At 60.4% G+C, this 14766-nt stretch overlaps 1 protein-coding gene across 1 annotated transcript in view; it reads right to left on the bottom strand.

Annotated features, from left to right (window-relative positions):
- Positions 1 to 12263, bottom strand: part of PRDX3 (peroxiredoxin 3) — a 72730-nt gene extending 60467 nt beyond the window's left edge. Inside the window, exons 1-2 of the mRNA XM_077257877.1 lie at positions 12171 to 12263; positions 12018 to 12078 (exon numbers count right to left, since the gene is read on the bottom strand). Coding sequence (XP_077113992.1) covers positions 12018 to 12078; positions 12171 to 12206 — 97 coding nt within the window. The 5' untranslated portion in view covers positions 12207 to 12263. The remainder of the gene's footprint in view (positions 1 to 12017; positions 12079 to 12170) is intronic.
- Between the last annotated feature and the right edge of the window lie 2503 nt (positions 12264 to 14766).

The raw sequence follows: 14766 nt of genomic DNA, 5'->3' as shown, positions 1-14766 counted from the left end.
GGAGTGCGGCGCCCCCTGCAGGTCATGTGATCAGTGCTGGGTATATGGAGTGCGGCGCCCCCTGTAGGTCATGTGATCAGTGCTCGGTGTATGGAGTGCAGCGCCCCCTGCAGGTCATGTGATCAGTGCTGGGTATATGGAGTGCAGCGCCCCCTGCAGGTCATGTGATCAGTGCTCGGTATATGGAGTGCAGAGCCCCCTGCAGGTCATGTGATCAGTGCTCGGTGTATGGAGTGCGGCGCCCCCTGCAGGTCATGTGATCAGTGCTCGGTGTATGGAGTGCAGCGCCCCCTGCAGGTCATGTGATCAGTGCTCGGTGTATGGAGTGCAGCGCCCCCTGCAGGTCATGTGATCAGTACTGGGTGTATGGAGTGCAGCGCCCCCTGCAGGTCATGTGATTAGTGCTGGGTGTATGGAGTGCAGCGCCCCCTGCAGGTCATGTGATCAGTGCTGGGTATATGGAGTGCAGCACCCCCTGCAGGTCATGTGATCAGTGCTGGGTATATGGAGTGCAGGGCCCCCTGCAGGTCATGTGATCAGTGCTCGGTGTATGGAGTGCAGCGCCCCCTGCAGGTCATGTGATCAGTGCTCGGCTTATGGAGTGCAGCGCCCCCTGCAGGTCATGTGATCAGTGCTGGGTGTATGGAGTGCAGCGCCCCCTGCAGGTCATGTGATCAGTGCTCGGTGTATGGAGTGCAGCGCCCCCTGCAGCTCATGTGATCAGTGCTCGGTATATGGAGTGCAGCGCCCCCTGCAGGTCATGTGATCAGTGCTCGGAATATGGAGTGCGGCGCCCCCTGCAGGTCACGTGATCACTGCTCGGAATATGGAGTGCGGCGCCCCCTGCAGGTCACGTGATCAGGGCTCGGTATATGGAGTGTGGCGCCCCCTGGAGGTCATGTGATCAGTGCTCGGTACATGGAGTGCAGCGCCCCCTGCAGGTCACGTGATCAGTGCTCGGTACATGGAGTGCGGCGCCCCCTGTAGGTCATGTGATCAGTGCTGGGTGTATGGAGTGCAGCGCCCCCTGCAGCTCATGTGACCAGTGCTCTGTATATGGAGTGCGGCGCCCCCTGCAGGTCATGTGATCAGTGCTCGGTATATGGAGTGCGGCGCCCCCTGCAGGTCATGTGATCAGTGCTGGGTATATGGAGTGCGGCGCCCCCTGCAGGTCATGTGATCAGTGCTCGGTGTATGGAGTGCAGCGCCCCCTGCAGGTCATGTGATCAGTGCTCGGTGTATGGAGTGCGGCGCCCCCTGCAGGTCATGTGATCAGTGCTCGGTGTATGGAGTGCAGCGCCCCCTGCAGGTCATGTGATCAGTGCTCGGTGTATGGAGTGCAGCGCCCCCTGCAGGTCATGTGATCAGTACTGGGTGTATGGAGTGCAGCGCCCCCTGCAGGTCATGTGATTAGTGCTGGGTGTATGGAGTGCAGCGCCCCCTGCAGGTCATGTGATCAGTGCTGGGTATATGGAGTGCAGCACCCCCTGCAGGTCATGTGATCAGTGCTGGGTATATGGAGTGCAGGGCCCCCTGCAGGTCATGTGATCAGTGCTCGGTGTATGGAGTGCAGCGCCCCCTGCAGGTCATGTGATCAGTGCTCGGCTTATGGAGTGCAGCGCCCCCTGCAGGTCATGTGATCAGTGCTGGGTGTATGGAGTGCAGCGCCCCCTGCAGGTCATGTGATCAGTGCTCGGTGTATGGAGTGCAGCGCCCCCTGCAGGTCATGTGATCAGTGCTCGGTGTACGGAGTGCAGCGCCCCCTGCAGGTCATGTGATCAGTGCTCGGTGTATGGAGTGCAGCGCCTCCTGCAGGTCATGTGATCAGTGCTCGGTGTACGGAGTGCAGCGCCTCCTGCAGGTCATGTGATCAGTGCTCGGTGTACGGAGTGCAGCGCCCCCTGCAGGTCATGTGATCAATGCTCGGTGTATGGAGTGCAGCGCCTCCTGCAGGTCATGTGATCAGTGCTGGGTGTATGGAGTGCAGCGCCCCCTGCAGGTCATGTGATCAGTGCACGGTGTATGGAGTGCAGCGCCCCCTGCAGGTCATGTGATCAGTGCTCGGTGTATGGAGTGCAGCGCCCCCTGCAGGTCGTGTGATCAGTGCTGGGTGTATGGAGTGCAGCGCCCCCTGCAGGTCATGTGATCAGTGCTGGGTGTATGGAGTGCAGCGCCCCCTGCAGGTCGTGTGATCAGTGCTCGGTGTATGGAGTGCAGCGCCCCCTGCAGGTCATGTGATCAGTGCTCGGTATATGGAGTGCAGCGCCCTCTGCAGGTCATGTGATCAGTGCTGGGTATATGGAGTGCGGCGCCCCCTGCAGGTCATGTGATCAGTGCTGGGTATATGGAGTGCGGCGCCCCCTGCAGGTCATGTGATCAGTGCTGGGTGTATGGAGTGCGGCGCCCCCTGCAGGTCATGTGATCAGTGCTCGGTATATGGAGTGCAGCGCCCCCTGCAGGTCATGTGATCAGTGCTCGGTGTATGGAGTGCAGCGCCCCCTGCAGGTCGTGTGATCAGTGCTGGGTGTATGGAGTGCAGCGCCCCCTGCAGGTCGTGTGATCAGTGCTCGGTGTATGGAGTGCAGCGCCCCCTGCAGGTCATGTGATCAGTGCTCGGTATATGGAGTGCAGCACCCTCTGCAGGTCATGTGATCAGTGCTGGGTATATGGAGTGCAGCGCCCTCTGCAGGTCATGTGATCAGTGCTCGGTGTATGGAGTGCAGCGCCCCCTGCAGGTCATGTGATCAGTGCTCGGTGTATGGAGTGCAGCGCCCCCTGCAGGTCGTGTGATCAGTGCTGGGTATATGGAGTGCAGCGCCCCCTGCAGGTCATGTGATCAGTGCTGGGTGTATGGAGTGCAGCGCCCCCTGCAGGTCATGTGATCAGTGCTCGGTATATGGAGTGCAGCGCCCCCTGCAGGTCATGTGATCAGTGCTCGGTGTATGGAGTGCAGCACCCCCTGCAGGTCATGTGATCAGTGCTCGGTGTATGGAGTGCAGCGCCCCCTGCAGCGCCCCCTGCAGCTCATGTGATCAGTGCTGGGTATATGGAGTGCAGCGCCCCCTGCAGGTCATGTCATCAGTGCTGGGTATATGGAGTGCAGCGCCCCCTGCAGGTCATGTGATCAGTGCTCGGTGTATGGAGTGCAGCGCCCCCTGCAGGTCATGTGATCAGTGCTCGGTGTATGGAGTGCAGCGCCCCCTGCAGGTCATGTGATCAGTGCTCGGTGTATGGAGTGCAGCGCCCCCTGCAGCTCATGTGATCAGTGCTGGGTATATGGAGTGCAGCGCCCCCTGCAGGTCGTGTGATCAGTGCTCGGTGTATGGAGTGCAGCGCCCCCTGCAGCTCATGTGATCAGTGCTCGGTACATGGAGTGCATCGCCCCCTGCAGGTCATGTGATCAGTGCTCGGTGTATGGAGTGCAGCGCCCCCTGCAGGTCATGTGATCAGTGCTCGGTGTATGGAGTGCGGCGCCCCCTGCAGGTCATGTGATCAGTGCTCGGTATATGGAGTGCGGCGCCCCCTGCAGGTCATGTGATCAGTGCTCGGTACATGGAGTGCAGCGCCCCCTGCAGGTCATGTGATCAGTGCTCGGTGTATGGAGTGCAGCGCCCCCTGCAGGTCATGTGATCAGTGCTGGGTATATGGAGTGCAGCGCCCCCTGCAGGTCATGTGATCAGTGCTCGGTGTATGGAGTGCAGCGCCCCCTGCAGGTCATGTGATCAGTGCTCGGTATATGGAGTGCAGCGCCCCCTGCAGGTCATGTGATCAGTGCTCGGTGTATGGAGTGCAGCGCCCCCTGCAGGTCATGTGATCAGTGCTCGGTGTATGGAGTGCAGCGCCCCCTGCAGGTCGTGTGATCAGTGCTGGGTATATGGAGTGCAGCGCCCCCTGCAGGTCATGTGATCAGTGCTGGGTGTATGGAGTGCAGCGCCCCCAGCAGGTCATGTGATCAGTGCTCGGTATATGGAGTGCAGCACCCCCTGCAGGTCATGTGATCAGTGCTCGGTATATGGAGTGCAGCGCCCCCTGCAGGTCATGTGATCAGTGCTCGGTGTACGGTGTATGGAGTGCAGCGCCCCCTGCAGGTCATGTGATCAGTGCTCGGTGTATGGAGTGCAGCGCCCCCTGCAGGTCGTGTGATCAGTGCTGGGTATATGGAGTGCAGCGCCCCCTGCAGGTCATGTGATCAGTGCTGGGTGTATGGAGTGCAGCGCCCCCTGCAGGTCATGTGATCAGTGCTCGGTATATGGAGTGCAGCACCCCCTGCAGGTCATGTGATCAGTGCTCGGTATATGGAGTGCAGCGCCCCCTGCAGGTCATGTGATCAGTGCTGGGTGTATGGAGTGCAGCGCCCTCTGCAGGTCATGTGATCAGTGCTTTGTATATGGAGTGCAGCGCCCTCTGCAGGTCATGTGATCAGTGCTCGGTGTATGGAGTGCAGCGCCCCCTGCAGGTTATGTGATCAGTGCTCGGTATATGGAGTGCAGCGCCCCCTGCAGGTCATGTGATCAGTGCTCGGTATATGGAGTGCAGCACCCCCTGCAGGTCATGTGATCAGTGCTCGGTATATGGAGTGCAGCGCCCCCTGCAGGTCATGTGATCAGTGCTGGGTGTATGGAGTGCAGCGCCCCCTGCAGGTCATGTGATCAGTGCTCGGTGTATGGAGTGCAGCGCCCCCTGCAGGTCGTGTGATCAGTGCTGGGTATATGGAGTGCAGCGCCCCCTGCAGGTCATGTGATCAGTGCTGGGTGTATGGAGTGCAGCGCCCCCTGCAGGTCATGTGATCAGTGCTCGGTATATGGAATGTAGCGCCCCCTGCAGGTCATGTGATCAGTGCTCGGTATATGGAGTGCAGCGCCCCCTGCAGGTCATGTGATCAGTGCTGGGTGTATGGAGTGCAGCGCCCCCTGCAGCTCATGTGATCAGTGCTCGGTGTATGGAGTGCAGCGCCCCCTGCAGGTCGTGTGATCAGTGCTGGGTATATGGAGTGCAGCGCCCCCTGCAGGTCATGTGATCAGTGCTCGGTGTATGGAGTGCGGCGCCCCCTGCAGGTCATGTGATCAGTGCTCGGTATATGGAGTGCAGCGCCCCCTGCAGGTCATGTGATCAGTGCTCGGTATATGGAGTGCGGCGCCCCCTGCAGGTCATGTGATCAGTGCTGGGTATAAGGAGTGCAGCGCCCCCTGCAGGTCATGTGATCAGTGCTCGGTATATGGAGTGCGGCGCCCCCTGCAGGTCATGTGATCAGTGCTGGGTATATGGAGTGCAGCGCCCCCTGCAGGTCATGTGATCAGTGCTCGGTATATGGAGTGCGGCGCCCCCTGCAGGTCATGTGATCAGTGCTGGGTATATGGAGTGCAGCGCCCCCTGCAGGTCATGTGATCAGTGCTCGGTATATGGAGTGCGGCGCCCCCTGCAGGTCATGTGATCAGTGCTGGGTATATGGAGTGCAGCGCCCCCTGCAGGTCATGTGATCAGTGCTCGGTGTATGGAGTGCAGCGCCCCCTGCAGGTCATGTGATCAGTGCTCGGTGTATGGAGTGCAGCGCCCCCTGCAGGTCATGTGATCAGTGCTCGGTGTATGGAGTGCGGCGCCCCCTGCAGGTCATATGATCAGTGCTCGGTATATGGAGTGCAGCGCCCCCTGCAGGTCATGTGATCAGTGCTCGGTATATGGAGTGCGGCGCCCCCTGCAGGTCATGTGATCAGTGCTGGGTATATGGAGTGCAGCGCCCCCTGCAGGTCATGTGATCAGTGCTCGGTATATGGAGTGCGGCGCCCCCTGCAGGTCATGTGATCAGTGCTCGGTGTATGGAGTGCAGCGCCCCCTGCAGCTCATGTGATCAGTGCTCGGTGTATGGAGTGCAGCGCCCCCTGCAGGTCATGTGATCAGTGCTGGGTATATGGAGTGCAGCGCCCCCTGCAGGTCATGTGATCAGTGCTCGGTGTATGGAGTGCAGCGCCCCCTGCAGGTCACGTGATCAGTGCTCGGTATATGGAGTGCAGCGCCCTCTGCAGGTCATGTGATCAGTGCTCGGTATATGGAGTGCGGCGCCCCCTGCAGGTCATGTGATCAGTGCTCGGTGTATGGAGTGCAGCGCCCCCTGCAGCTCATGTGATCAGTGCTCGGTGTATGGAGTGCAGCGCCCCCTGCAGGTCATGTGATCAGTGCTGGGTATATGGAGTGCAGCGCCCCCTGCAGGTCATGTGATCAGTGCTCGGTGTATGGAGTGCAGCGCCCCCTGCAGGTCATGTGATCAGTGCTGGGTATATGGAGTGCAGCGCCCCCTGCAGGTCATGTGATCAGTGCTCGGTGTATGGAGTGCAGCGCCCCCTGCAGGTCATGTGATCAGTGCTCGGTATATGGAGTGCAGCGCCCCCTGCAGGTCATGTGATCAGTGCTGGGTATATGGAGTGCAGCGCCCCCTGCAGGTCATGTGATCAGTGCTCGGTATATGGAGTGCAGCGCCCCCTGCAGGTCATGTGATCAGTGCTCGGTATATGGAGTGCAGCGCCCCCTGCAGGTCATGTGATCAGTGCTCGGTATATGGAGTGCAGCGCCCCCTGCAGGTCATGTGATCAGTGCTCGGTATATGGAGTGCAGCGCCCCCTGCAGGTCATGTGATCAGTGCTCGGTATATGGAGTGCAGCGCCCCCTGCAGGTCATGTGATCAGTGCTCGGTATATGGAGTGCAGCGCCCCCTGCAGGTCATGTGATCAGTGCTCGGTGTATGGAGTGCAGCGCCCCCTGCAGGTCATGTGATCAGTGCTCGGTATATGGAGTGCAGCGCCCCCTGCAGGTCATGTGATCAGTGCTCGGTATATGGAGTGCAGCGCCCCCTGCAGGTCATGTGATCAGTGCTCGGTGTATGGAGTGCGGCGCCCCCTGCAGGTCATGTGATCAGTGCTCGGTATATGGAGTGCAGCGCCCCCTGCAGGTCATGTGATCAGTGCTCAGTATATGGAGTGCGGCGCCCCCTGCAGGTCATGTGATCAGTGCTCGGTATATGGAGTGCGGCGCCCCCTGCAGGTCATGTGATCAGTGCTCGGTATATGGAGTGCGGCGCCCCCTGCAGGTCATGTGATCAGTGCTCGGTATATGGAGTGCGGCGCCCCCTGCAGCTCATGTGATCAGTGCTCGGTGTATGGAGTGCGGCGCCCCCTGTAGGTCATGTGATCAGTGCTCGGTATATGGAGTGCGGCGCCCCCTGCAGCTCATGTGATCAGTGCTCGGTGTATGGAGTGCGGCGCCCCCTGCAGGTCATGTGATCAGTGCTCGGTATATGGAGTGCAGCGCCCCCTGCAGGTCATGTGATCAGTGCTCGGTATATGGAGTGCGGCGCCCCCTGCAGGTCATGTGATCAGTGCTGGGTATATGGAGTGCAGCGCCCCCTGCAGGTCATGTGATCAGTGCTCGGTATATGGAGTGCGGCGCCCCCTGCAGGTCATGTGATCAGTGCTGGGTATATGGAGTGCAGCGCCCCCTGCAGGTCATGTGATCAGTGCTCGGTATATGGAGTGCGGCGCCCCCTGCAGGTCATGTGATCAGTGCTCGGTATATGGAGTGCGGCGCCCCCTGCAGGTCATGTGATCAGTGCTCGGTATATGGAGTGCGGCGCCCCCTGCAGCTCATGTGATCAGTGCTCGGTGTATGGAGTGCGGCGCCCCCTGTAGGTCATGTGATCAGTGCTCGGTATATGGAGTGCGGCGCCCCCTGCAGCTCATGTGATCAGTGCTCGGTGTATGGAGTGCGGCGCCCCCTGCAGGTCATGTGATCAGTGCTCGGTATATGGAGTGCAGCGCCCCCTGCAGGTCATGTGATCAGTGCTCGGTATATGGAGTGCGGCGCCCCCTGCAGGTCATGTGATCAGTGCTGGGTATATGGAGTGCAGCGCCCCCTGCAGGTCATGTGATCAGTGCTCGGTATATGGAGTGCGGCGCCCCCTGCAGGTCATGTGATCAGTGCTGGGTATATGGAGTGCAGCGCCCCCTGCAGGTCATGTGATCAGTGCTCGGTATATGGAGTGCGGCGCCCCCTGCAGGTCATGTGATCAGTGCTGGGTATATGGAGTGCGGCGCCCCCTGCAGGTCATGTGATCAGTGCTGGGTATATGGAGTGCAGCGCCCCCTGCAGGTCATGTGATCAGTGCTCGGTATATGGAGTGCGGCGCCCCCTGCAGGTCATGTGATCAGTGCAGGGTATATGGAGTGCAGCGCCCCCTGCAGGTCATGTGATCAGTGCTCGGTATATGGAGTGCGGCGCCCCCTGCAGGTCATGTGATCAGTGCTCGGTGTATGGAGTGCAGCGCCCCCTGCAGCTCATGTGATCAGTGCTCGGTACATGGAGTGCATCGCCCCCTGTAGGTCATGTGATCAGTGCTCGGTGTATGGAGTGCAGCGCCCCCTGCAGGTCATGTGATCAGTGCTCGGTATATGGAGTGCAGCGCCCCCTGCAGCTCATGTGATCAGTGCTCGGTGTATGGAGTGCAGCGCCCCCTGCAGGTCATGTGATCAGTGCTCGGTATATGGAGTGCGGCGCCCCCTGCAGGTCATGTGATCAGTGCTGGGTATATGGAGTGCAGCGCCCCCTGCAGGTCATGTGATCAGTGCTGGGTATATGGAGTGCAGCGCCCCCTGCAGGTCATGTGATCAGTGCTGGGTATATGGAGTGCAGCGCCCCCTGCAGGTCATGTGATCAGTGCTCGGTATATGGAGTGCGGCGCCCCCTGTAGGTCATGTGATCAGTGCTCGGTGTATGGAGTGCAGCGCCCCCTGCAGGTCATGTGATCAGTGCTCGGTATATGGAGTGCAGCGCCCCCTGCAGCTCATGTGATCAGTGCTCGGTACATGGAGTGCAGCGCCCCCTGCAGGTCATGTGATCAGTGCTCGGTGTATGGAGTGCAGCGCCCCCTGCAGGTCATGTGATCAGTGCTCGGTATATGGAGTGCAGCGCCCCCTGCAGGTCATGTGATCAGTGCTCGGTATATGGAGTGCATCGCCCCCTGTAGGTCATGTGATCAGTGCTCGGTGTATGGAGTGCATCGCCCCCTGTAGGTCATGTGATCAGTGCTCGGTGTATGGAGTGCATCGCCCCCTGCAGGTCATGTGATCAGTGCTCGGTACATGGAGTGCATCGCCCCCTGTAGGTCATGTGATCAGTGCTCGGTGTATGGAGTGCATCGCCCCCTGCAGGTCATGTGATCAGTGCTCGGTACATGGAGTGCATCGCCCCCTGCAGGTCATGTGATCAGTGCTCGTTATATGGAGTGCGGCGCCCCCTGCAGGTCATGTGATCAGTGCTCGGTGTATGGAGTGCAGCGCCCCCTGCAGGTCATGTGATCAGTGCTCGGTGTATGGAGTGCATCGCCCCCTGTAGGTCATGTGATCAGTGCTCGGTGTATGGAGTGCAGCGCCCCCTGCAGGTTATGTGATCAGTGCTCGGTATATGGAGTGCAGCGCCCCCTGCAGGTCATGTGATCAGTGCTGGGTGTATGGAGTGCAGCGCCCCCTGCAGGTCATGTGATCAGTGCTCGGTATATGGAGTGCAGCGCCCCCTGCAGGTCATGTGATCAGTGCTGGGTGTATGGAGTGCAGCGCCCCCTGCAGGTCATGTGATCAGTGCTGGGTATATGGAGTGCAGCGCCCCCTGCAGGTCATGTGATCAGTGCTCGGTATATGGAGTGCAGCGCCCCCTGCAGGTCATGTGATCAGTGCTGGGTGTATGGAGTGCAGCGCCCCCTGCAGGTCACGTGATCAGTGCTGGGTATATGGAGTGCAGCGCCCCCTGCAGGTCATGTGATCAGTGCTCGGTATATGGAGTGCGGCGCCCCCTGCAGGTCATGTGATCAGTGCTCGGTGTATGGAGTGCAGCGCCCCCTGCAGGTCATGTGATCAGTGCTCGGTGTATGGAGTGCATCGCCCCCTGTAGGTCATGTGATCAGTGCTGGGTATATGGAGTGCAGCGCCCCCTGCAGGTTATGTGATCAGTGCTCAGTGTATGGAGTGCAGCGCCCCCTGCAGGTCATGTGATCAGTGCTCGGTGTATGGAGTGCAGCGCCCCCTGCAGGTTATGTGATCAGTGCTGGGTATATGGAGTGCAGCGCCCCCTGCAGGTCATGTGATCAGTGCTCGGTATATGGAGTGCGGCGCCCCCTGTAGGTCATGTGATCAGTGCTCGGTGTATGGAGTGCAGCGCCCCCTGCAGGTTATGTGATCAGTGCTGGGTGTATGGAGTGCAGCGCCCCCTGCAGGTCATGTGATCAGTGCTGGGTATATGGAGTGCAGCGCCCCCTGCAGGTCATGTGATCAGTGCTCGGTATATGGAGTGCGGCGCCCCCTGTAGGTCATGTGATCAGTGCTCGGTGTATGGAGTGCAGCGCCCCCTGCAGCTCATGTGATCAGTGCTGGGTATATGGAGTGCAGCGCCCCCTGCAGGTTATGTGATCAGTGCTCGGTGTATGGAGTGCAGCGCCCCCTGCAGGTCATGTGATCAGTGCTCGGTATATGGAGTGCAGCGCCCCCTGCAGGTCATGTGATCAGTGCTGGGTGTATGGAGTGCAGCGCCCCCTGCAGGTCATGTGATCAGTGCTGGGTATATGGAGTGCAGCGCCCCCTGCAGGTCATGTGATCAGTGCTCGGTATATGGAGTGCGGCGCCCCCTGCAGGTCATGTGATCAGTGCTCGGTGTATGGAGTGCAGCGCCCCCTGCAGGTCATGTGATCAGTGCTCGGTGTATGGAGTGCATCGCCCCCTGTAGGTCATGTGATCAGTGCTGGGTATATGGAGTGCAGCGCCCCCTGCAGGTTATGTGATCAGTGCTCGGTGTATGGAGTGCAGCGCCCCCTGCAGGTCATGTGATCAGTGCTCGGTGTATGGAGTGCAGCGCCCAGTGCAGGTCATGTGATCAGTGCTCGGTGTATGGAGTGCATCGCCCCCTGTAGGTCATGTGATCAGTGCTGGGTATATGGAGTGCAGCGCCCCCTGCAGGTCATGTGATCAGTGCTCGGTATATGGAGTGCAGCGCCCCCTGCAGGTCATGTGATCAGTGCTCGGTGTATGGAGTGCAGCGCCCCCTGCAGGTCATGTGATCAGTGCTCGGTATATGGAGTGCAGCGCCCCCTGCAGGTCATGTGATCAGTGCTCGGTATATGGAGTGCAGCGCCCCCTGCAGGTCATGTGATCAGTGCTCGGTATATGGAGTGCAGCGCCCCCTGCAGGTCATGTGATCAGTGCTCGGTATATGGAGTGCAGCGCCCCCTGCAGGTCATGTGATCAGTGCTCGGTATATGGAGTGCAGCGCCCCCTGCAGGTCATGTGATCAGTGCTGGGTATATGGAGTGCAGCGCCCCCTGCAGGTCATGTGATCAGTGCTCGGTATATGGAGTGCGGCGCCCCCTGCAGGTTATGTGATCAGTGCTCGGTATATGGAGTGCGGCGCCCCCTGCAGGTTATGTGATCAGTGCTCGGTGTATGGAGTGCAGCACCCCCTGCAGGTCATGTGATCAGTGCTCGGTGTATGGAGTGCAGCGCCCCCTGCAGGTTATGTGATCAGTGCTCGGTATATGGAGTGCAGCGCCCCCTGCAGGTCATGTGATCAGTGCTCGGTGTATGGAGTGCAGCACCCCCTGCAGGTCATGTGATCAGTGCTCGGTGTATGGAGTGCAGCGCCCCCTGCAGGTTATGTGATCAGTGCTCGGTATATGGAGTGCAGCGCCCCCTGCAGGTTATGTGATCAGTGCTGGGTGTATGGAGTGCAGCGCCCCCTGCAGGTCATGTGATCAGTGCTCGGTGTATGGAGTGCAGCGCCCCCTGCAGGTCATGTGATCCAGTGCTGGGTGTATGGAGTGCAGCGCCCCCTGCAGGTCATGTGATCAGTGCTCGGTGTATGGAGTGCAGCGCCCCCTGCAGGTCATGTGATCAGTGCTGGGTATATGGAGTGCAGCGCCCCCTGCAGGTTATGTGATCAGTGCTCGGTGTATGGAGTGCGGCGCCCCCTGCAGGTCGTGTTCTACTCACCGGTGCTGACGCTGCGTCTTGGGGCAGCACAGGAAGCGCCGCATAGAGAGGAGCGGAGAAGCTGAGGAGAAGGAGACATCGGTCACATAAAGTCACGGGGGACAATGAGGGAGCGGTATAAAGAGGGTCCGGAACTAAGTACTATGTAGTTACCCGCGCACCGAACAACCTTCCAACCAGCGCCGCCATCTTGAAATGGTCACGTGTCCGCTGTCAGCCATGAGGGACACGCCCCCATATCCACGGACTGTGGGGTCGGGGTAGATGCTAGAGTGTATGGGCTCCTTCCAGGTGTGACGTCATTTCCGGGGGGCGTGTCCTATCGGGAGGGGGCGTGTTCTCCAAGGCGGCAAAGGAAAGCAGCATGACAGCTTGTGGACGCCATGGAGGTCAGTGGTTTCAGGGTGAAAAATGCTACTTGCCGATCACTATTCGCTATTGGGGGGAGGCCCTGTGGTGGTCGACCTACTTGTCTGTGTGGGGAGTGACCCGTGGTGGGATTTTGGGGGGTGTTGCTGGCTATTGTGGGGGACCTCCGCTGCTGCTGGCTATTGTGGGGGATCCCTGCGGTGGGATTTTGGGGGGCTCCGCTGCTGCTGGCTATTGTGGGGGACCCCTGTGGTGGGATTTTGGGGGGCTCCGCTGCTGCTGGCTATTGTGGGGGACCCCTGTGGTGGGATTTTGGGGGCTCCGCTGCTGCTGGCTATTGTGGGGGACCCCTGCAGTAGGATTTTGGGGGTCTCTGCTGCTGCTGGCTATTGTGGGGGACCCCTGCGGTGGGATTTTGGGGGGCTCCGCTGCTGCTGGCTACTGTGGGGGACCCCTGTGGTGGGATTTTGGGGGGCTCCGCTGCTGCTGGCTATTGTGGGGGACCCCTGTGGTGGGATTTTGGTGGGCTCCGCTGCTGCTGGCTATTGTGGGGGACCTCTGCTGCTGGCTATTGTGGGGGACCGCTGCGGTGTGGTTTTGGGGGGCTCCGCTGCTGCTGGCTATTGTGGGAGACCCCTGTGGTGGGATTTTGGTGGGCTCCGCTGCTGCTGGCTATTGTGGGGGACCTCTGCTGCTGGCTATTGTGGGGGACCGCTGCGGTGTGGTTTTGGGGGGCTCCGCTGCTGCTGGCTATTGTGGGGGACCCCTGTGGTGGGATTTTGGTGGGCTCCGCTGCTGCTGGCTATTGTGGGGGACCTCTGCTGCTGGCTATTGTGGGGGACCGCTGCGGTGTGGTTTTGGGGGGCTCCGCTGCTGCTGGCTATTGTGGGAGACCCCTGTGGTGGGGTTTTGGTGGGCTCCGCTGCTGCTGGCTATTGTGGGGGACCGCTGTGGTAGGATTTTGGGGGGCTCTGCTGCTGCTGGCTATTGTGGGGGATATCTGCGGTGGGATTTTGGGGGGCTCCGCTGCTGCTGGCTATTGTGGGAGACCCCTGTGGTGGGGTTTTGGGGGGCTCCGCTGCTGCTGGCTATTGTGGGGGACCCCTGTGGTGGGATTTTGGTGGGCTCCGCTGCTGCTGGCTATTGTGGGGGATCCCTGTGGTGGGATTTTGGTGGGCTCCGCTGCTGCTGGCTATTGTGGGGGACCTCTGCTGCTGGCTATTGTGGGGGACCGCTGCGGTGTGGTTTTGGGGGGCTCCGCTGCTGCTGGCTATTGTGGGAGACCCCTGTGGTGGGGTTTTGGGGGGCTCCGCTGCTGCTGGCTATTGTGGGAGACCCCTGTGGTGGGGTTTTGGTGGGCTCCGCTGCTGCTGGCTATTGTGGGGGACCGCTGTGGTAGGATTTTGGGGGGCTCTGCTGCTGCTGGCTATTGTGGGGGATATCTGCGGTGGGATTTTGGGGGGCTCCGCTGCTGCTGGCTATTGTGGGGGACCGCTGCGGTGTGGTTTTGGGGGGCTCCGCTGCTGGCTATTGTGGGGACCGCTGCGGTTTTGGGGGGCTCCGCTGCTGCTGGCTATTGTGGGGGGACCCCTGCGGTGGGATTTTGGTGGGCTCCGCTGCTGCTGGCTATTGTGGGGAACCCCTGCGGTGGGATTTTGGGAGGCTCTGCTGCTGGCTATTGTGGGGGACCGCTGCGGTGTGGTTTTGGGGGGCTCCGCTGCTGCTGGCTATTGTGGGAGACCCCTGTGGTGGGGTTTTGGTGGGCTCCGCTGCTGCTGGCTATTGTGGGGGACCCCTGTGGTGGGATTTTGGTGGGCTCCGCTGCTGCTGGCTATTGTGGGGGACCGCTGTGGTAGGATTTTGGGGGGCTCTGGTGCTGCTGGCTATTGTGGGGGACCCCTGTGGTGGGGTTTTGGGGGGCTCCGCTGCTGCCGGCTATTGTGGGGGACCCCTGTGGTAGGATTTTGGGGGGCTCTGCTGCTGCTGGCTATTGTGGGGGATCCCTGTGGTGGGATTTTGGTGGGCTCCGCTGCTGCTGGCTATTGTGGGGGACCCCTGTGGTGGGATTTTGGGGGGTCCGCTGCTGCTGGCTATTGTGGGGGACCCCTGCAGTAGGATTTGGGGGGTCTCTGCTGCTGCTGGCTATTGTGGGGGATCCCTGCGGTGGGATTTTGGGGGGCTCCGCTGCTGCTGGCTACTGTGGGGGACCCCTGCGGTGTGGTTTTGGGGGGCTCCGCTGCTGCTGGCTATTGTGGGAGACCCCTGTGGTGGGGTTTTGGGGGGCTCCGCTGCTGCTGGCTATTGTGGGAGACCCCTGTGGTGGGGTTTTGGTGGGCTCCGCTGCTGCTGGCTATTGTGGGGGACCCCTGTGGTGGGATTT

The sequence above is a fragment of the Ranitomeya variabilis genome, chromosome 4 (genome assembly GCF_051348905.1).
Source record: "Ranitomeya variabilis isolate aRanVar5 chromosome 4, aRanVar5.hap1, whole genome shotgun sequence".
NCBI lineage: Eukaryota > Metazoa > Chordata > Amphibia > Anura > Dendrobatidae > Ranitomeya > Ranitomeya variabilis.
This window is presented reverse-complemented; position numbering and strand designations above follow the sequence as displayed.